Below are 22151 nucleotides of genomic sequence, written 5' to 3'. Positions count from 1 at the left end.
GGCTGCCTGGTCTATTTTTAGATGATCACGTTTGCCAAACTCAGGAGACTTGTGTAAATGCCTGCTTCCCACAGATAGGAATTCTTTATCCAGTGCCAAACACTTAAGCCAATTTCATAACCCACTTGCAAGTCAATATTGCCATATTTACACACCATCTTTAACTCCATCATTTTACACATTATCTTTAACCCCATCATTTCTCTTTATATCATCCTTGTATGAAAGAAAGCAGATCCTGGGTGGGTCCAGGTAAATAGCTATGCTGGACAACACTCATTCATCTTTAAAACATTGTGTTATGTGGGAAGTGGCTTAGAGGAGATCGAGCCTGGATGGTGACAAGAAGTGCCCAGGGGAGATGCTCAGAGCTGTGAGCATCAGCAGTGCCCAGACCATGTGGGCCACACGTTCAGGCAGCTGAATCACGGAGGTGAGCGGGGTTGATGTCCAGTTCTGGTGAAGCCAGGGAGACTGTCAGAAGGCGGCTGGCTGTCCCATCACGGAGGCAAGAGAAGATCCAAACCCTACAGGAGCAAAGCTGACTCAAGAGGCAGAGGAGATGTCTGGATTGTAAATCGGAGCAGAGACAGCACAGTTGTGGGACCCCATCCAGTTCTACTAAACTCTTGGCTTTCTCGTCTGGAGAACCTTAAGGACTTCACCAGAGATTTGGCCATGAATAGCAACTTGTCCAGAGCCGTTAGGCAGCCAGTGGCAAAGCGAACCAGAATTTAGAATTCCTAACTTTTTGCCCTTCATTTCGTAATTTTCCACTTGAGCTAAAACACTTCATTTAAAAGAGGGCTTCAGAGATATCAGAGCGATTCAACAAGAGATGATTTACAAATCAAAATCGACCTGTAGGTATACGAAAACCTATAACACAAATGTTTATAGCGACTTCCCCCAAACTGGAAACAACTCGTGCCCCTAAGGCAGGGATTAATAAACAGGCTGTGGCTTTTGACACAGTGGAACACTATTCAGCAATCTGCAACACGCGACCTCGTGGATGACTCGCAGAGGCATCAACCTGAGTGAGAAAAGCCAGACCCCAAAAGACTACATGATGGTAATCTTGTCACGCAACCATTAGATTTACATCCCCGTCTGTCTCATTGGTTTGGAGGTTCTTTATGGTAATTTTCATTCTCCAGAATTAGTTTGAAATATTGTTTTTAATTCCAAAATAAAAAAAAGTGCTGCCTGATGGCATTTTCAGCAACGAACTTTACCATTAGTAGATTTCTCAACAAGATGAGAGAGGAAGAAGGAAGAAGGAAGAAGAAGTCTCAGTTTATGCAACGCAGGCCATGGTCTGGTGACCATGGTGACTTCCAGAAAATGAGGCTGGGCAATTCCTTATTCTAAAACTCCCCACTTTTCCCACTGTCTTCCCCTTCACCTGCCTCCCTCTCCTCTTAGGAAGTTCCCACTCTCTCCTCCCTGCACCTCACCCACCCAAACCCAGACATCAAATCCTCACTCAAAACAAAGCTGATGTTTTCAAACAGAACTTCTTCCAACTCCAAAATTTTCTTCATAGATTAATGAAATCCGACTCTAGTCCAAGTACCACTTTAAAAGCTTGGCTCTTGTCTTCTTCCTTGTGTAAAAATAACGATTCTGGGGAAATGAAATACAAAACGGAGGTGCAATACATCTCCTATGACCTCACTTTTTAGGGTTATTTGTTCTTGCCAAGTGATCCTGTACTCATGCTAATGTCCCCTTTGAGAAGTACTCAGTTGTCCCATCAAAAGCCAAAGGAAAATAAACTGTGTTTCTCAGGCAATGTGAGGTGCTAACAAAGGACCCCAGCATTTTGATCAAGGGGAAAAAAACAATTTTTAGTCGCCAGTTTTTCTTTCAAGAAAAAAAAATGGCTAAGTGTCTTTGAATAAAGAAAGGCTCATTTTGTTTGTTTTTAGAATGTGCCTTTAAGAAATTTCTGTAAGCAAGGAAAGTAGACGTTAGATAAGGAAAATTATTATTAGATAAGACCTGTTTTGTCAAAGCGAGAGAGAAAGTTTGCAGAGTTATGAATCTGAATGTCATCACCAAAATTTCTTCTGATTATTTAAATTCCCAAACATGATGGAATAATGCAAAATTTTAAAAAATTGTGTGTGTAGATGTGTGTGTATGTCTTTATGCTTAAAGACAAATGGTTGATCATAAAAGTTGTATTAATTCATACTGAATTAATTGAAGAAAAATTGTATGTTTAATTTCTACGATTCGAAAACCACAAAATAGGAAAAAGTTGATATAAAAAAAATCCCTTTCCCTTTCTCAATGTACGTAGTTCAAATCTCTCTTTGTTACATGTAAACTATATCCATGTTCGTCAGGCTGTTTTGGACGACTCTGCTGGTGTTAAAGATGGAAATGAGATAATAAAACCATTAATTTGAACCAAAAAATATATATATATATTTATGTATATGTGTGTGTCCCTATACATATGTTTATGTGTATACGTACATATATATGTATGTATACATATGTATGCATACACACAAACATAAATATATGTGTATGTATATGGAACAGATATGTAAAACATGATATAGGACTTAGCAAAACAAATCACGTATCTTGGGGTCCCCTAGGAAGACCTGAGAATCTTAAGGTCCTGAGTATAAATGCTTCCAGCCTTTTCCAGCAGGCGCAGCACCAACATGGTGTCTCCAAAAACCAACATACTTTTGAAGTAGATAACTGTTTTCTTGGCCTCTCAACTGTGGCCACAGTCTCATAAAGGAAATGGTGGCCTATTTTGCCAGTGATTTTATTTTCCCAGAGTAAGAAAATTTCCACCCTGAGGCACTGGAATTGTCATTCCTCGAGGAAAGGCCTTCTGCTCATGACCATTATCAGGAGGGTGGGTCTCAGCTTCTCATCTAGAATGACCACTTAGGCATGATGCAGCCTCTATGTTACTTTCTAGAATGTTCTAGAATCTGGAGAGAGAGAGTGTGTGTGTGTGTGGGCGTGCACGCATCTCCGAATACCTCCGAGTACACATGCAAAACTCCAGCAGAATTTAACTGCACTATACATTAGCCTGTCTTAATAACTGTCTCATTTCCTTCATCTCTCTCATCTTTACAGTATTATCTCATTATTACTTATCTCTCTATTTCACAGCCATTTTTAAATCCCTGCTCTGAATCTGGCACTATGCCTGGCACTGTGGGCACAAAGATTATTTATTTCTTTATTTTAGCCCATCCCATTCCATAAAGTCTGTGTGACATGCCAACCTGAATAAAGATTTCTGCCCTGAAAGGGCTTACTGTCCTGTTTTCTGTGCCATTTCCAGAGAGTCAACTCTTAAAATTCATCTGTTAGTTATAAAATGCCTCCTCTTGGTAATATAAATATTTGGAGCCAAAAACAAAGCCCATAATTCCTCTCGAATCAGTTTTCATAATGGAACTCTTCTGTTTGGTGTCACGTCAACAGACGTGGATCAGGCCAAGGGCCACCTGTGTTACACTTGTCTAAATATTGGAGCCCGTGATTACACAGGAAGAAGAGAGTTCATGTTTCTCCAGATCAGTAGCTCCTTTTCCTCTGACCTAGCAAAAGGGCACTGATACGCCAGAAGACGAATAAAACAGAAAAAATAAATGTGAATGTAGATGAAACAGTGGAAATTCTGGCGTGATTTCTTTCTTTCTTTTTCTTTTTTAAATAGTAGACTTAGAAATGTTGGTTTTGGGCTTCAAAGATATGAACCCTTGGAAGAGAATATTTTATTCCATGAACTGTAGTTGGCCAAGTCGTAGGCCTTTCCTGAATGTGTTCTTTAATCTCACGGACACAGAGCCCCCGATGTGACCTTCGTCCGACTTGTTTGAACATCAGCAGGCACACCTTTGAAAACATGGAGGTTTGGAGTTCAATCCTGGCCTATTATCTGAATCAGATTCAGTATTGATAAAAACAAGAGACGTTTGGACTGTGGTTTTAACTCCGAAGATATTTGAATCCATTTTTTTAAAAAACAAACTTTTAAAACAAGAATTAGCATGTCTTAGGTTGGCTTTTTCCAGAGCAGACATTAAGACAAGATTTAGAAAACTAGCAGTTTATTTGAGGAATAATCCCTGACCCCCCCCTCCCCCCCCCAAAAAAATTGCTGAAGGTGGTAAGGAAGGATGTAATAAAAGATTATTATCAAGAAGCTGACACTGTGGAAAACTAGGGCTCTGTCAGGCTGGAGAAATCATTCTTCAGAGTTATCCCACTCGAGGGGTAAACAAGCTGTGAGAGCTGTTGTCCCTAGTTAGCTTCCAATTCCTATCCATCACTAGCTGAAGGCTGTGGCCAGGGGCACTTCCGCCGGCCTTGACCCGGCCAAGAGAAGCCCTCCAGAGGAGAGCCATAGCTGCTGGCTGTCTGACACCATTCCCATGCTCTGGAAAGGTGAGTGCCGAGGGAATGAGGCTACAGATCACAGCTCTGTGCAAACTCCATTAAGCCAGTTTAATTCCTTGATGGCCTTTCCAGATGCAGTAGTCAAATGTATTCCCTCCCCTTTTTTTTTTCTTTCCACTTCTGTTCCCACTAGAATTAACCAGTTATAGTTTCGACGATTCTAAGTTTTCTCCTGCTGCCCTTATTTCTACCAAGTCCAGTTTTCTCACCTCTACATCTAAATTTTATTCTGCGGATTTAGCCATCGTCATTTATTTTATTTTATTTTTTTATTGCATCTACTAAGAATAATCATCATAAATTAGATTAAGAAAAACAGAGTTCTGCCTATACATTAGCCAATTGCTGAGGTCATTGTGAGTGAGCATCACCTCTCAAACAGTCTAAGATGGCTCTACTGCCCAGGACTGCTGGAACCCAGCTCCACCTCCTCCTACCTCTCAAACAGTCTAAGATGGCTCTACTGCCCAGCTCCACCTCCTCCCACTTGTGTGACCTTTAGTAAATTTATGGGTTAGCTTCCTTAAACCTTAATTTACTCATCTGCAAAATGGCGCTAATAATAGACTTCCTAATCAGGAATCAGTTAAACTGTTTAGAAAAATTCCTAGCCTAGAGTACGTACGTGTCCAATACGTACTATTTGTTATTATCATTGCTATTTATGATCAATATAATGATCTGCCAATTAATTCATATACTACTGATTACTTTGCCAACAGTATACTCACCACCCACACTATTTGTAAAGAGCAAATGGCTGTGTCAAAATGACAGACAAATGTCCCATCTCCTAACTGGTAACACTAATTGCCTAGTAAGTAGGGTTGTTGATGGCAGGGGAGTAATAAAACACTATGTTTAAACAGCCTGATACACAGTAGGCACTAAGCACACGCTTTTCCCCTTTTGTTTTCCTTAAGATGTGTGTCTTGAATCTGAGGATGGGAGAAATGGTGTTATGATGAGTTTCTTAAAGCATTTCTAGAAAGTTGGGCTTCCTAAGTCCAGAAGGGTTTGAGGTCTACTGCTTTTATTTGTCATTGAGCGATTACAGGGAAGTTCCAACATCCTTTCAAGAATGTCTTAAGAAAGGAGCAATGTGCTATTCTTATTTTTATGACTCTCACTCTGCAGTCAGCATTTCAGGATGCTCCGTGTGCTAGTTATGATTATGGGCTTGAATCGTGTCTGTAAAATTTGTGCGTATGTTTTGTGTTTTTATCTTTTCTAGATTTAATCGTGGGTGCATTCGGAACAGGAAAAGTAGCTGTTTACAGGTACGTGCCTGGTGGTATGCAAATTTTGTATCGAGATATAATTGAGATATAACATTACATTAGTTTCAGATGTACGTCATGATTCAGTATTTGGATATAGTATGCCACGATCACCACCATAAGTCTAGTTACCATCCGTCGCCAGCTACGAATTTTTTTTCTTGTGATGAGGACTTTTAAGATCTACCCTCTTAGCAAATTTTAAATGTATAATATGGTATTGTTAAGTATAGTCACCATGCTGTACATTACATCCCAGGACTAATTTATTTTATAACTGCATTTAGCCCCTGCCCCACACCACCCCGCCTCCAGCCCCTGCCTCCACCCCGCCTCCAGCCCGCCTCCAGCCCCCGCTTCTGGCAACCACCGATTTGTTCTCTGTATCTAGTGTTCATTTTTTGGTTTTTGATTTTTTTTTCTTAGACTCCACATGTAAATGAGACCATATGGTATTGCGTCCAAATTTTTTTTTACTTAGGATAATGCTGTCAAGGTCCTTCCATGTTGTTGCAATGACAAGATTTCCTTTTTATGGCTGAATAATAGTCTATTTTACATTTATACACCACATTTTCTTTATCCATTCATCTATCAATGGATATGTTTTTCTAATGGTTTCAAATGTGTTTCCTTTTTATTGTTAGTTTTCCCTAAAAGAGTATATCCCAACTATTTATTTTGGAGAACATTTAGATGCTCTTTTTAAAGTTTAGAGAAATTTTTGTTCTCAATTTTTTTTTTCTTTTCTTTCATCTCTGTTTTTTTATTCTCATACCTCATATCCAAACTTCTATCCCCTACTAAAGTAATTTTAAATAAGATAGGAATCTTGGCAGGACTTAAAAAATGACACACTTTTTAGATGTCACTATATGCGAATGCTTCCCTTTGCTTTGGAAAGGCATTAAAATGTGCTTATAGAGAGGAAATGTGGTGTGGGACAATGTTACTATGCACCCTGGTTTCTATAATTAAGTGAGGACACTAAGTTAGAGACTAGAAAGTACCAGGGATTCATAGCCATCAATAGCAAACAATGAACAACAGTTCACATTTGACATGTCTGGCTTCAAAACCCTGGTTATTCCACACATTCATAATTTATAGTCTTGGGCAAGTTCCTAGAACTTTCTGAGCCTCTGATTTTTCATCTATAAAATGGGGAAAACAACATTTACTTTATAAGGTTATTTTTTGTTAAAGGAATTAAGTGAGACTCTCCACGTAAAGTACACAGAATAGTAACTGGTAGACAGTTGGTGCTCAAAAGTTTTAGATAGATTCTTTTTTCTTTAAAATTTGATGGGAATGCAAGATGCTAAGTCAGGATATCAAGACAAAAGGCGGAGACCAGACCAAGGTGTTCTGGACATATCACACTAACCCGGCTCAACTCTCAGAGATTCTAAAGTTAGGTTTTCTTAAGTAGGTAAGATTTGCATCTCATCTGTCCCAAGACACACTCAGAGGGCTGATTTCTACCAGCCACTCTCCGCTTCAGGTTACAGGGAACCAGATTATTGAAACTGTCAAAGTACCAGAAGGGTGAGGCTGTGTTTGTGGCGACCGACAGGATACACTCATTTAGAGCTGATGGGGTGAAACTGACTCCTGGTCCAGCTGCTACGCTTGAATCCACCACATTTGCGCCAAGGTCATGTTCTCCACGGACTGCCCAGGCCCATTCCTGTGAGGCGTGTGGCTCTTCCAATGAGCATCTTCAGCTCGAGGACCCCCACGGCCCTGGCTGGCGCTTCCTTGCTGGATCCCCTCTTCTATTCTCGCTCCTGCACAGGGATCAGGCTGTACCCCAGTCTGACCACCGGCTCGCGGCCTCCTCCACTCCCTCCCCTTTGTTCCTCATAGACGTTTGCCCCGCTAAACGTCTTGCAGGTCTAATCCTGTCTTATCATCTGCTTTTCCGAGGACTGGAGCTAACACAATATTGAAAACAAAGTTATGTAGCCAAGAAATTATTTAAAATTGGGTCCTAAGACAATACTCTGCCTCAAAGAACAGCCCTTCCACCTGTCAGAGGAAAATGCACGTGATTCAGGACTGTTTCATGTTGTCATCTGGGGACTTGGCTCCCAGCTGTCATATCTGGGAACTGAGCTTTAAGAATCGTCCCGTGCCCTTTCCCTATGACTTACATTCTCATCTGCTTACGCTCACCTGGGTGATGTGAACCGAGTTTACTCTATCTTAGTCCCTCTCCTCGACTTGGCTGCACGTTCGAATCACCTGGAAGGTTTGTTTGACACTCCAGTGTCTGGCCCTGACACCCCCTTGGGTTCTGACTCGATTCGCCTGTCGTGGGGCCTGGGCATACTACCTGTTTTAAAGCTCCTTGGATGCTAATATGGTACAGTTAGGATTGAGAACCAATGCTCTGTGTGAAGTACAGAATGATCCTGTCAACCCACCCTCATATCTTTAGCTAAATCTGTGAAGCTTGGCTAGAAAATAACGAAGCTAAAATATCATCAACCAGTAAGGCCGCAAGAAAATTTGCAAAACTCAAGTACTTATAGACACGAGTGGCTGTAGGATGATGTATTTCCTCGAATGTGGCTATAGATAAAGTAGCAGTATTTCGCAGCAGTATCACCAAAATACCATGAGCCTACTCCATAAACGAAGCAGGTGTGTGAATGTGGCTTTCTTTGACGGGTCCAAGACATCCTTTATTTGCACTCAGAGCTACCAAATGTAATTAGCTGAGTTTGGTGCCCACTTGTTCATGCAAATTCTTGGCACGAAGACTGGAAATGTTGGCAGTGGCTTCTAGAAGTGGAGTAGGCTTCTCCCCGTGGCTCCTGCAACTCATTTAAACCCGTGTTTTCTCCCTGCAGAGCAAGGCCAGTGGTGACTGTGGATGCCCATTTCCAATGTTTATCAACCTGGAAAATAAAACTTGCCAGATTCCAGAGTCTACAACTCCTGTGGCCTGGTGAGTTAGTCCATTCAAATCTCCTGGTGATCTTGTGAAGATGCAGCTTCTGGGTCCATAGGTCTAGGATGGGCCTGAAACTCTGTACTTCTAAAAAAAGCTCCGAGAGGATGCTGATGCTGAAGGTCCATGCTCCAAATGTGAGTAGCCAGGGATTAGTCTTTCAAAAAAAAAAGCAAGGATCTATGATATGATGCTGATCTTTTGCTGTCAGCTTTTCCCATGAAGGCTACTTCTTCAAACTACAGGCTCCAGGTGAGATAAGTACAGGCAACTCTTGAATGACATAGGTTTGAACCATGCAGGTCTGCTTATACACAGATTTTTTTCCAATAAATACAGTCGGCCCTTACTGTCTGTAGGTTTCCCATTCTTGGATTCAAATAACCACTGATCAAAAATAGTGTTTTTGCATTCCCAGCCACAGATTCCCAACTACGGATCTAAAACACTGTTTTGATCAGTGATTGGTTGAACCCACAAATGCAAAGGACCAACTCGGGTCAACCACTGTAGAGTCAACCACTCGGGTCAGTGACCCTAACCCCCACCTTATTTAAGGGTCAACTGTATAAAAACACTTGGGAAATTTTTCAATGAAACAAATCTTGGGGATCTCTTTTAGATTCTTGGCTTATTAAAAGTAACATTAACCAAACTAAAAATATAAAATACATTGACTTTTGCATCTGCATATGCTTTGGATACCAATTTTCAGATACACAGAATATCTTTTTTTTTAATAGTCGAGCTTGTGTTAAATTACCTGGTTTCCTGTGCTGAAAACAGATGGCAATTTTCTAACTTAGCGTGAACAGTTAGAGAAAAAGTAAACATTATAAAAATAGATTTTTGTGTCCTAACCTATATTTTTGTCACCACGATCTTGTCATCAGGAATAGCAGGAGAATTCTGGTTCCTTTGCCAGGGCCATAGGAGAGCATGGCTTATATAGATAGCTTCTAAAGTGTTCCTTTTGAACCTTTCTGAAGGGACTATGAAAGGGAACCTGATTGGAACACAGCCACTTTGTTTCCAGTATGTAGGTCCTCAAGGGTCAGAAGTCTGTCCCTACTGGGTAATGCCAGCAGGATATATCCTCTGGAAAATCAACAAATTCTTTGAGTGTTCAAGCAGTGCCCTCATTTTCCAGAAAAGGTGGTCAAACTCAGGCAGTACATTTGGTTCCTGAGAATGTCAGAATGCGGAACAAACCAGTCTTGACCCAAAGAAGCTACAGTATTTCCAGCCAATTTCAGCGTGTTGTTGATGGCCTTTTGACAGTGGTTCATACTGGAGTCCAAGACTTTGAGGGTGGAGGGTGGGGGGAGAGGAGGACCCTGAAGAATTTTTTGAAAAAAATCCTTTGTTGGGAGCTCCCCATTCCTGGAGGCCTGTCTTTTCCTTAACCAGCTTTTTTTGAAAGTAGCTGGGAAATGCCCTGAGCACATTTTTAAATGGTTTAAAACCATAAAATATTATAATGAAAACCTGACTTGAGAAAATATGTGAAAGAGCTAGCATCTATCCTTAACCCTGGCATGATTAAATGAACTTGAAACAAGCTGTGAGAGCTATTTGGGCATGAGTATTACAAATTCAGTATTTCTCCAGACAGCCCAGAATGGACTCAGTCTAGAGTCCATTCAACTCACAGCTCTGAATTCTTTTAAGCATCTGTGACACACTCTGGTATAAGTGTCGTTATTTCAAACTAGATCATTTTTTCCTAAGGATTTGAGTATTTTTATAAAATTTAAGTATTTTAACAGATTATATTATCTGAATTTATGAAAAGACTTATTTTATAACAAGAAAATATCTTTTCATGACCCATTTTTCTTGTTGCATTAAATCATATTATTAAGATAAAAGGCAATTTGTTAAGTTGGCAAATGTAAAATATATGCCTTTACGATTATTTATTTGATTCTATTGCATTCCTTTTCTGAAAGATGTTTCATTTTTGCATTCGAAAATTTTGAATAGTGGCTCAGAACTTTTAAAAAAGGAAAGTTAATAGTTGATTCAGTCTAGAATGTGTTTCTCTGATAACTTTTTAGTTTGTTCTAGGAATTTAGCTCAGTTTTTCCAAAATGATTGAAAGATATTCGTTGATTTTCTTTTCCGTAATTTTGGTCTGTATTTGATGTAGCCTTGTACTGTTCATCTGAAAACTATTAAGTAAAGTCTGACTGGGAACTAGTTCTTCATGTCCATCCATGTGAATTTCTGTGTCTTTCAAACAGCTGTGTAGTTTTATAAAGTATCTGCTGCTAGAATTTTTAAATTCAAAATAAAAACATAAAGCCAGCTCAGGAATTCTCGATACAATCGTTATTAACTAATCAGAAAAATAAAAACTACTCGGTAAAAATTTTTCATTTTATAAATGTAAAAGTCTGTAACTCTCCACTTTTCAAATCTGAAAAAAACTTCAAATATGCCTAACTTTATGTAAATTCTGACATTTGCTGTCAGTGAAATAGTATTGAATTGGTGAGATTGAAAAATGCATTGCTTTGTACTTTTAAATCCTATTTTATATTCATCTCATTCTTTCTCTATTATCCATGGCTATGAGCACTGTTACATGTCAGATTTATTATTCCAACCTTTATTGCATTGGGTTAGGACGAGCTTTAGAGGATCATAGTGGATTGTTCTGCCTCTGACATATCAGAAATACTATAGACAAAGAGGTTCATTTCAAATTTTTGTAATGAAGGAACTGAGTTCATTTAATGTGCTTTTTTGTTGTTGTTCTAATCAGTCCTATTCAGATTATAATGCACCATACTGAATATGACCATAATTTCTAGTTTGAAATTTTAATTCGATGAACAATTATTAATAATAGCTCACAGCTTTCTTTGAAACCAAGTACTTCCAAAAACACTGGACATAGAAAAAAAATTCCATTTTTTTAGCCAGACCTGCTAAAAAAATTTAAAGATGCAATTAACTATTCGTCTTTCTTGAACAATTCTAATTGAAGCAGGAGTGGGCTGGAATTTTGATTCCTTGGGGAAGCGGTAAAAATGCTGTAATAGCAGAGACATCTCAGGAAACTTTTTGCTTAATGGCATGTGGCAAATTATTTACCCTGAAGGGAAACATTGACTGAGGTCACGGTAGGTAGATGAATCCCAGATGTGACACATTTTCATTATGTTTGACACAGGAAGCTGACACATAATTAAAGTATGATTAGGAATTATTTACTCCTTTTGGATTCTGCAGAAATATTCTAATCATACTATAGTATTTTACTGGTAAAAATGTGAAGAGTGTCAGTGACAAATTATAATGAAAGACGTTTAGGGAGAGTATTCTTGTTGATTCCATTTATTCATGCTTGCAAAACTAGAGACGGCTAAGGCAGGACTGAGAATAAAAATGTTTACTTTGGAAAAAAAAATCATACTTAAGTATTTTCTTATATTTTTACTTTCTTAGAAATGTGAAAAGCCCTCTCTCAAATGTTGGCTGTTAGGGCTTGAAATTTTTCAGGAGGAAGGAGGGCCCGTTCAACCAAGTCAGGAGTAGTTCCCCGGCCATTTCTTATGCCCTACACAGCCACGGAACAGGCCAAGTGCAGGTCATCTTACAAGCCATGGCAGACATTTCTCTGAATTGAGTGGAGGTCATGTTCAAGGCAAAACTACAAAATGCCTCTTGTGCACATCTATCCTCTTTTTACTGTCTTTTTACGACATATCATTGGGCCCGCCTAGCTTGAGACAGGCCCTCTACGAGGCTCCTGATGCTCTTTCTCTCTCTGCCCTCTCCCTTCTAGGATTTCTGCCTCAAATTGTAGCACACCCCTGGCAAGTTACTGCCTGGTTCTCGTCCCCTTCCAAGCGGAGTGGGGACGTGGATTAATCACACCATGGCGCTCCAAACTTCTTAGGATTAAATCCAAACTGACCATGACTTTCAGAGCCCTGCTCCCTCCCTCTTGCTTCAAAGCACCCACCACATGGAAATTCCTCAGTTTCCTCAAACGGGGTCATGCTCTTAGATATCTCCAGGCTTGTCCACTAGCTGTTCCCATGTGTACTGCCTGGTTCTTCACTTCCTGGCACAGGGAAGATATTCATTCATTGAATAGAGGCAAGCGAGTAATTGATTACTTAATCCACTGATTAAATCAGCTACCTGTTAGTAATATTTTCAAGTATTATCATCATATGTAATAATATCATCTGTCTTAATTATATTAGTGTTGTGACCAACTGGTAGAAAAAAAAATATATGTAGTAAATATGTATTGATAAATAAACACATGCTTATTTATTTTTTTAGTTGTATATATAAGAGTAAATGACGAATACATTTTGTCTGGGGTGAGGTGAAGGAAGAGTTCTACTTCAGATTCAAAACTTTATTAACCAATAAATTATTGACTACCATTTTCCACAGCTTTTCCTTAAGAGTGTGTGCATCTGTAGCCGGCCAGAGCATTTCAGACACAATAGGTGAGCACATTTTCATTTTCATACTCCCATACTGTGCTAAGCAGCATTTCTCTGCAGACCACATAAAACTTTTAAGGAGACCTTTATTAATACCGAGATTGCTAGCGCATATATGGGAACTTCTGCATAAATATTATTTGAATAATTAGTATTCATATTATCTATAAAAATGGATGTAATTGTGGCGGGCGATGATGATTTGTGTAAAACCACTGCAAAACAAGTTTTATTAGCTTGGGGAGTATTTTATACGATTTTTCTCAGCGTATTTTTGATCCCAGCTATGAAAAATAAAATGTTTTTGATCCCAGCTATGAAAAATAAAATGTTTTCTGCATAAGCGAGTTGCAATCGGAACTCTTACCTCTGATCCAGCGCTGTCTTCACTGAATCCTTCCCCTTTGCGGGTTGTATCCACTTCCTCTCTGTCCTTCAGGACTGACCGCGGAGGTGGAGTTAGATTCTCTGAAGCAGAAAGGGGCCATCAAACGCACGCTCTTCCTGGACAACCGTCAGTCACGTCTCGTCTTCCCCTTGGCGACAAAGCGGCAGGGATCCCGCCAGTGCCGCGACTTCACCGTCTACCTGCGAGTCAGTGTGCCAGCACCGCCTTGCGGCCTCTCACCCGCTAAACCAAATCCCAGCCGTTTTCCTCCATTTACCCATCACGCTCGTCCACACTCATTTTCATTTTTTCCAGAGGAAGGATTATTTTCAGGCGGTACACTCCCCTCTCTGAGCCTAACGTCAGAGAACCCAGTGATGTGTTGCTGTTAATGCCCACGGCTTCCTTTTCGCTTCGTGCATTTTTCTTCAGAATAGCAGTAACTCAGGCGGCTTTCATTTCTGCCTCCCCTGCCAAAAAAAAAAAAAATGTTAAACACAATTGATTTGCATTTTTCTGCTACGTGAGTATGTTTGGTCAGATTTTATCAATGTGCATTTCAGAGCCAACTCAGGAGAAAAAAAAAAAGTTTAGATATTCAAAGCCTTTATTAAAAAGTCATTTATAATTATATATTAAAGCAAGGGATTTTTGCAATAACTTGCAAACCTATCATGAAATTTAAAAAGCCAAACCATTCATGATGCAATGATTCCATCTTCTTAGCGGTTGTGAGGTATCACTCTTCCCCATTTTGTCCCCTCTAACGGTGAGTGAGGGGAACCCTGGGGAAGGCAGAGTGTACAAATACACTCTAGAACAGAAAGCTGGGCGTGTGAGCCTTGGGTGTCACCGTGATGGTGACTGGCACACAACTGAGGTTGACATGGCCAGCTCGGGATGGAAGCCCCTGGTGCTCAGGGCCTGCTGCCGGTGCCACCCACTCACCTGGCAGGAGTTCTGTGTTTTTGTTTTTGTTTTTTTCCCGCCAAGGGAACTTCAAATGTGCTGAAGGTGTTTTGAAGTTCAGGCAAGCCAGGGCTTGAGGAAATAAGAGAGGAGGAGAATCAAGATGTCTTCTTCCTCTGAGCCCAAGAGGACTCAAATTCTGCTAACGTCATGAAAATAAAAATCTCAACTCAATGACATTTATTGCATATATAAATATGATTTTTTTTTTTTTACTTTGCAATTTGACCAATCCGTGTGAGTTTTGAAAATATGGAGAACCCGAAGGTTACCTCTAGAAGCATATATTTCAGAGAAGCCACAGTGCTAAATGATTCATCTCTGAATATATATTAAGCTGACTGCTACATACCGCATCCATCAGTGTGTGCTTAAGCCCGCTGGGGTGATAATTACTTCATCATTTACTTTCATTGACTACAGTCAAAAGCCTTTCACAGACTGACATCTTGCAACTATTTCACAGAGGCTTTCTTGAGTTTGTGATTATTTTCCCTAGGACGAAACTGAATTCCGAGATAAACTATCGCCAATCAACATTAGTCTGAATTACAGTTTGGATGAGTCCACCTTGAAGGAAGGCCTAGAGGTGAAACCAATATTGAACCACTACAGGGAAAACGTTGTCACCGAACAGGTAGGTGCTTGATGGTCCTCCATGGCACATTCTCAGTCAGGCCGTGGGCATTGCTCCTGTGGCCTTAGGGTGGAATGCAGTCCCTTTTGTTTTCATTCCTGTGCACAAACATGTCGCATTGGGGGATTTTCCTAATGTGTTTCCTGAAACACTGCATCATTGCATTTTCGGAAGCCCGTCCCCTTATGCAACTCAGATTTAAGTTGTTCAAAATGTGGCTGTAATGGGAGCAATACAGCCTGTAATCCTCAAAACATCGCCGAGGTAGCATTCTTTCCAGACGTTTCAGAACGAATGGAATCGGGCGCTTCTGTAAACTCACCCACGTGGAGAGGTTACCGCCTAACAAAGCGTTTCTGGCTGGGTAGAATCATGCCTACTGAAATGAAAGCGTTTGGTTTAATTCGTAGAATCGTTTATAAATTTCAAGAAAAAGGATGTGATTCAGGTTTTCCCCACTCATTCCTGGTGCATGTTTGCACAACACAGGCTCACATCCTGGTGGAGTGTGGAGAAGACAATATGTGCATTCCTGACTTGAAGCTGTCAGCTAGACCGTAAGTTTCAATAAATAAACATGTGCATTTTATCTAATGGAATACAGGTGTTTATGTAAAGCTTCTCTGGAGAAAGTATACACTTTCAACTACTACCAGGAAAAAAAAAAAAATCACTGAGTGAAATTCTTGAGCTGGGCTACACTTCGAGTTAGCCTGCAGTTCGGGTCAGTTCTTTGTCACTGGTGTCAAGTGACACACCCTAAGATCTTGCCCAAGCTGTTTCATCTTTCAGCAAAAGTGGAAAAAAAAAATGTTTTTGTTCGAAGTAAACTCATGCATGAGGTGGTTCAGGTTGTATTTACTTGTCTCAGTTCTATGGGCAAAGGATTCAAATAGGCTGCTTCTCTCGACACCTTCACAGACTGGTTTTTGAAGCACCCTATGACTCAAAGACATCCTTAAAATTGTCAAAACAAAATCAACTTTAATTTACTGAAAAAAAAAAATGTAGTGGCATGCTATGGAGTAAAGCAGAAGGTGTCACCAAATCAAATGAGAATCAAAGGGCTTCCCAGTTGCCTGTAATGGAGAGGTACCAGTCCATAATTAAACCGCACTATGCTATGGAAAGAAATGAGACTAAGATATAAAACATCCTAAAGTGGAAAAGCTCCTCCAGCCCCACCCCCGGGACCTGGCCACCGCCAGTGTTTGGAATCTGCTTGGTACTCCCCCAAAGAGATTTTCTCTAAACTTTACCATTTAGCCAATGTCCAAAGCGATAGCTTTGATTAAGGGTCAAAAGTGAAACACATTTCCCAACGGTGGTTCAAATCGAAATTTGGAGTGAATTCAATTTCCTCAAAATGCCTCGATCAATTATTTGGGATCTTTTATCTGCCTCTTTCTTTCCTCTTATTGTCCACTTTGCATTACCTGTCCACCCTCTGAGTTTGTAAACTCTCTCTCTCCTTCTCCCACTGCCGATCTTCTTCCTGTCGGATGTTTTCAGGGATGTGCCAGAATTGCCCTCCTTCTGGCTTGTGAGCCAATTGTTAAATTTTCTAGAATTTTTGGTGGCAGGTTGTTAAGTATGTCAGTAGCTTGAAGTTGACCGCAGTTGGGAGGGTTTACACCGCTAGAATCAGCAAATACTCCAGTGTTTCTTTTTATTTTTTTAAGAACTGGTTGCTAAACATTTACCAGCACACCATCGGATGCTTTCTCGCCCTTCCCATCCAGACATGGTCCCCTCGATTCTTCTTGCTACCCCTTCATGACCAGCCATCTGCTTTTTGTCCCAGTCTTGCATTTTCACATCTTTCTTCTTTTCCTCCCAGATAAATCCTTAAATAAAATACCCGTGAATGCAGAGAAGTATAGTATCTAATGATTCCTTTTAAACCGCATGTCTAGAGATAAGCATCAGGTCATCGTCGGAGATGAAAATCACCTTATGCTCATAATCAATGCAAGAAATGAAGGAGAAGGCGCCTATGAAGCTGAACTCTTTGTGATAATACCAGAAGAGGCAGATTATGTCGGGATCGAACGCGGCAACAAGGTAATGCCTACGAATTACTTGAAGTAGGAAAGACCTAGGTATATTTTTGAAGTCAAGTCAACGTTAACTAGATCCATCGTAGCTCAGAGTTTCTTCCTAAATAAAAGAGAGCAAATTGGCACCTTACTTTGTTAATCACAATAGCGAAGAGCCAGAAAGGGGGACAGTCTCAAGCAGTATTATTATCTTTCTTGGCCATAGTGCAAAGACAAATTGGCCAAAGTGTGAGGGCTGCAGCAAGGAAGAGAATACAGCTGGCTGCAAGAAGCAGCTTACTGATTGATGGATTTATCAGCTAAATTCCCAAGCTAACTCCCACCCTTGCTGGCTGTTTTCGGGCCTTTGTTTTGAGTTCCTTTAAGTTTCAGGCAGGTCCCAGGAGGTCTGGTTCTCATTACTGCTCATGGAGGAAGGTCCAGCCAACCTCAGCTGAGCCCTGATAACAGCTTAGACAGGCACTGGAAAGGAAACACATTCATTTTTCTTTCTTCTTGTTCCACCTTTTCGGGACTGGGACCAAGGAAAGCCAGGTCTTCGTCATTTGCCAGTCCTTCAATGCCTCTGTTTATTAAACTGACACCGATGGTTTTTATAGTCTTTCCTTCCTTATCAGAATGTGAATCTTCCCACTCAGAGTATCTATAGGTTCTTCTGTGTTTATCACGGGTTGGTCTGAAAAGCCATTACGAATGCATTGTAGGATACTGGAGAGGGTGCCTCATTTTCAGAAATGTACAGACTCACAACTAAGAGCAGAAACCAAGTTGATCATTCTTTCCTAGTCGTCACTGACCGCACCTCATACAGAGCCAGGCACGGCAGGCTCTCTCCTGCATGACTTGCTGATGGATTTGTTTATTTAGCTACGATTTAGTAAATGTCTGCCAGTTTCTAAAACTCTGTGGAGTTCGAACATTCTGGTGATTAATTAATTTAATGGAAAATAATTCCTCTAAAGAGATGTTAACAAATTGTTGTAATATTTGTATTTTGTAGACATTTAAAAACATCAAGAATATAAAATTCTCTATTTATACCTCTAGTCTCATTGTTTCTGTTTTGGTTAAATTATATTCTTAGTAAAAAAAAAAAAGGAAAGTAAATCCAGGCTAGTAATAATCGTGTATCTTTGACAGTCACAAAATCATTGAGTTTCTGTTGAAGAAATTTATAGAAAAAAATATCACCTATAAATACTTCCATGCAGGTAATATAGAAATAAACCAAAAAATGAGCCCAAGTATGTTATTTTTTCAAACATTTGAGGGCACCACTCATATTTTTATTTCAATTTCCCTCATGCCACACCACCTCTGACTTGGTTAAACAAAGCATCTATTCTAAACCATGCTTTTAGCAAATGACTGTTCACTCTGCCCAGAATATGAGAGCGTTTATCATTTCTATCTTCGGCTGTAAGCATTACAACAGACATTATCCGCAATCTCAAATGAGTCCTTAACTATTCTTCTTCCATCAATTTCCCTGGGGCTGAGACTTAACTCAGTCTTGGACTTTTACATAACTAAGCCACATTCTGATTTCTTCTTTGTTTTTAAGCAGTTTGAGGTTTGTACATCTTCTTTTTTAAACTCAGTTCGAGTTTTTTTTTTTTTTAAAGACAATTTTTTTCTTAAGGGGAAATGTATTAGGATTATGATTGTAAGCGTCGTTATTCTTTTGTTGAAAAACATTTATCTCTTCGAAAATGTAGATGCTGATCATCTCTTTCTCTACATTCTTCTAGGAATAAAGGTTTATGTACTTTATCTTTTTATTACTATTGTTGCTGTAGTAAATTATACATAACATTCACCATTTTTAGGTGAACAGTTCGGTGGCATGAAGTACAGTCACACTGTTGTGCGACCATCACCATCATCCGTCCGTGGAAGTCTTTTCACCTTGCAAAACTGAGACTCTATCTCCATCCAACACTAACTCCCTAATTCCCCTTTCCCCAGCCCCTGGTGAGCACCATTCAACTTTCTGTCTCTGTGAATCTGTCTGTTCTGGGGACCTCATATACTCTAGCCAGCTCCTCTCTTCCACACCCACCTCACGTGCCGCGTGTCCGCAGCTAGACCTTCCACCTTCCCACACTCACGCTCTGCCTCCCCCTGTGCGTCAAATCCCATCTCAGAGAATGGCCTCAGTTTCTGAAGCCCGAGTTAGTCCTAAATCTCTCCAGTCCCTATCCGCTTTCCGTCTAACTGCCACTGTCACTGCTTTCATCCAGGCCGGCATGATCTTTTTCTGAGATCGCTGTCACAGTCTTCTAAGTCACCTCCCCATCTCCCTGTCTCCAGGCCCTTCCCTGCAAGGGAAGCCTTCTTTCTAAAATGCAGATCTGATCACATTTTGCTTAAAACCCTCACTAGCTCCCTATGGCTTTTAGGATACAGTCCAAGTCCCTGAGATGACTAAAGAGGCCCTGCTCACTTCTGCGGCTTCCTTGCTATTCATTGATTCTTTCCTTTACCCACATCCTAAATTCCAACAGGATAGAATTTCTTTTCAATTTCTGTAATAGCTGTGAACGCTCTCACCACAGAGAACTTGCACTGCAGTTCCTTCTCTCTGACATATTCACTCTACTACCTCATCCCCTTTACCCTGCTTATTTCTACTCATCCTGCAGGCCTCAGTCTAATAATGGTTGAGATGGCTAACATTTATTTTGCAGTTGCTATGGGCTGGGCATTGCTCTGAGCTTTTGCATATATTTAATTTACTTAATCCTTATATCAGCCTTATAGAGACATGTCAAGATTATCATTATCTCCATTTTACAGATAAGGAGAAATTCAGTAACATGCCCGAAGTTACACAGCTATTACGTAGCAGAACCAAGATTGAAACTTCAGCTATTAGGTCCAGACCCCTGTTCTTAGCCACTAATTTGCAGTCCCCGTCGCATGAGCTTAGATGCCACTTGGTTCATGATACCTTCTCTAATTGCTTAAATCTGTGTGCATGTCCTCCTTTATCACTATGAATTTCTCCTACCATAATACTTAACACACTCTACTAATCGTGTGTTCCCATGCCTCGTTACGATTGCTTGTAATCACTTATTACAATTGTTATAATAATGGGAAATTCGGTGAGGACGAGGGGGCTTTTTTTTATCACTGCCTGGTAAATAGCAGTTACATAGTAAATACTTTCCGTGAATGATACTCTAAGAGCTGTAAATGGATTAGAACAGAGGGGTTCCAGGAACAGCTGAGGAAAATAACCTAGAAAGATCTAGAAAAACAATTATTGTTTTTGTCACTCAGAGAGGAAATAAAGATTAAAAAAAGAGAAAGGGTGGGGAATCTCAGGAGAGAAAAGATCTTTGATTGATGTGGAAAAGCTACGTCTAGAAAGCTGGAAAAAAATGTACGTATAACTTTTACCCTTTAGATAAGATAAAAATATTTACTATAGAAACTAAATCCTTGAATTATATTTAGGGAACACATGGGCATGTTTTTAAAGCTTTTGCTGGGTTCTTTTTTTTCTTTTCCCCCCATGTTCAGGATTGAGCTAATAATCCCAATACAGAATATCTCTGTACAATTTGAGTTAGTTATAGATCCTTAAGAACTTGAATACATGCCAAAGCTATCTTTGAGAAGAGAGAATACTACCAGCTTTTTAAAAATACGTTTCTTAGTTCCATCAGAAGACTGGCATGTCATTCATTCATGTTTGGAAATAACATGTCTTAAATGATGCCCCCAGATATTAGTGATTCATTCCTTTCTCATTAAGTGGAACAGACTTTCAATGGTGACATAAGAAGAGGACCACAAGGTGACTGAGAAAGAGGACTTTACAGTTAGCTGTGTAAATTACTTCTGCTCCGTATTTCCCCAAACCACCTCCTCCTTTGTGGCAAACCCTGTTCTAGGTCCTGGGAGTGGAACAGAAACCACTGCCTCCTGAAGCTCACTTTCTCAAAGCGCATGATCTACCTACAAAATTCTTTAGCTAAATATCTGAGTTGTGTTTGGCTTTTCTTTGTTTCGGTGTTGAATCTTGGTTTTTCTCAGTAAAGTAGAAAGAAAGGAATGGAGGATGGTTTCTGAAACTTTTGCTTAGAATTTCACATTAATTCCTTAAATGAAATTTCAATAGAGCTGATAGATGGATAAATGGTCCTCATATTCAGAACTCTCTTCTGTGGACGTCTCATGGGACAGAAACTCCCCAAAAGTTGCTCCTTTGTGAAAGTCCTCAGATTGCAAACCTATCTTTGGGAATGAGGGTAATAGGTGATGTGTTAGTAGCACTTAATGAATTAGAGTGAAATAATGTGTGAATGCAAGCAGCTGTCACCAAAGACAGAGCAGGGCCACAGAGACATTAGGTTTTGAAATGTGAAAAGGGCTCAAGGTAGAGAACAAGGTATGGAATTCTAGGTAGCTGGGAGGGACATGGGGACATGAGGTGGAGCTGTGAACACAGGGCAGGAGTTCAAAGACAAACTTCCTTTTCTCTCCGTTCTTGTCTGCTATAACCTTGAGACCTTCTCCAAAATAGCTCTAAGCACCATTTCAAACTTGAGTTTTTATATATTCTAATCAGAATAGGATATAGGGGGAAGCAGGGAAACAGGAAGCACTGGGTAAACATAAAAGTGTTCTCTTTCCTTCTTAAGTATTTAGAGACTTGAACTAAGATTGATTGTGTAGTCTCAAAACGGGGCCTTGATGTGTAGAAATTTGTGTTCTAACGGATTCTTCTGCAAATGGTTGTTGAGTCATGTGATAATCTATAGATATTACTGTCTTCTTAGATATTACTTTTGCAAGAATAAATTTGTTTAGTTGTGTTGAATATCGGTGATCTTCACGGCCTGAATTTAACACTAACAACAGTGACAATAATTTCTGAATTGTTCGTATGAATCGTATCTTAAGCATTTTCTTCTTCA

At 40.0% G+C, this 22151-nt stretch overlaps 1 protein-coding gene across 1 annotated transcript in view; it reads left to right on the top strand.

Moving 5' to 3' along the window:
- ITGA8 (integrin subunit alpha 8) overlaps positions 1-22151 on the top strand; it is a 146381-nt gene that overhangs the window by 70315 nt on the left and 53915 nt on the right. Inside the window, 8 exon segments of the mRNA XM_006906981.2 lie at positions 5687-5732; positions 8591-8619; positions 8622-8688; positions 13114-13169; positions 13606-13760; positions 15023-15160; positions 15650-15717; positions 17077-17224. Coding sequence (XP_006907043.1) covers positions 5687-5732; positions 8591-8619; positions 8622-8688; positions 13114-13169; positions 13606-13760; positions 15023-15160; positions 15650-15717; positions 17077-17224 — 707 coding nt within the window.

Source organism: Pteropus alecto, unplaced genomic scaffold, assembly GCF_000325575.1.
Source record: "Pteropus alecto unplaced genomic scaffold, ASM32557v1 scaffold11, whole genome shotgun sequence".
Classification (NCBI taxonomy): domain Eukaryota; kingdom Metazoa; phylum Chordata; class Mammalia; order Chiroptera; family Pteropodidae; genus Pteropus; species Pteropus alecto.
The sequence above is the reverse complement of the archived record's forward strand: the minus strand, read 5'-3'. Positions and strand labels throughout refer to the sequence as shown.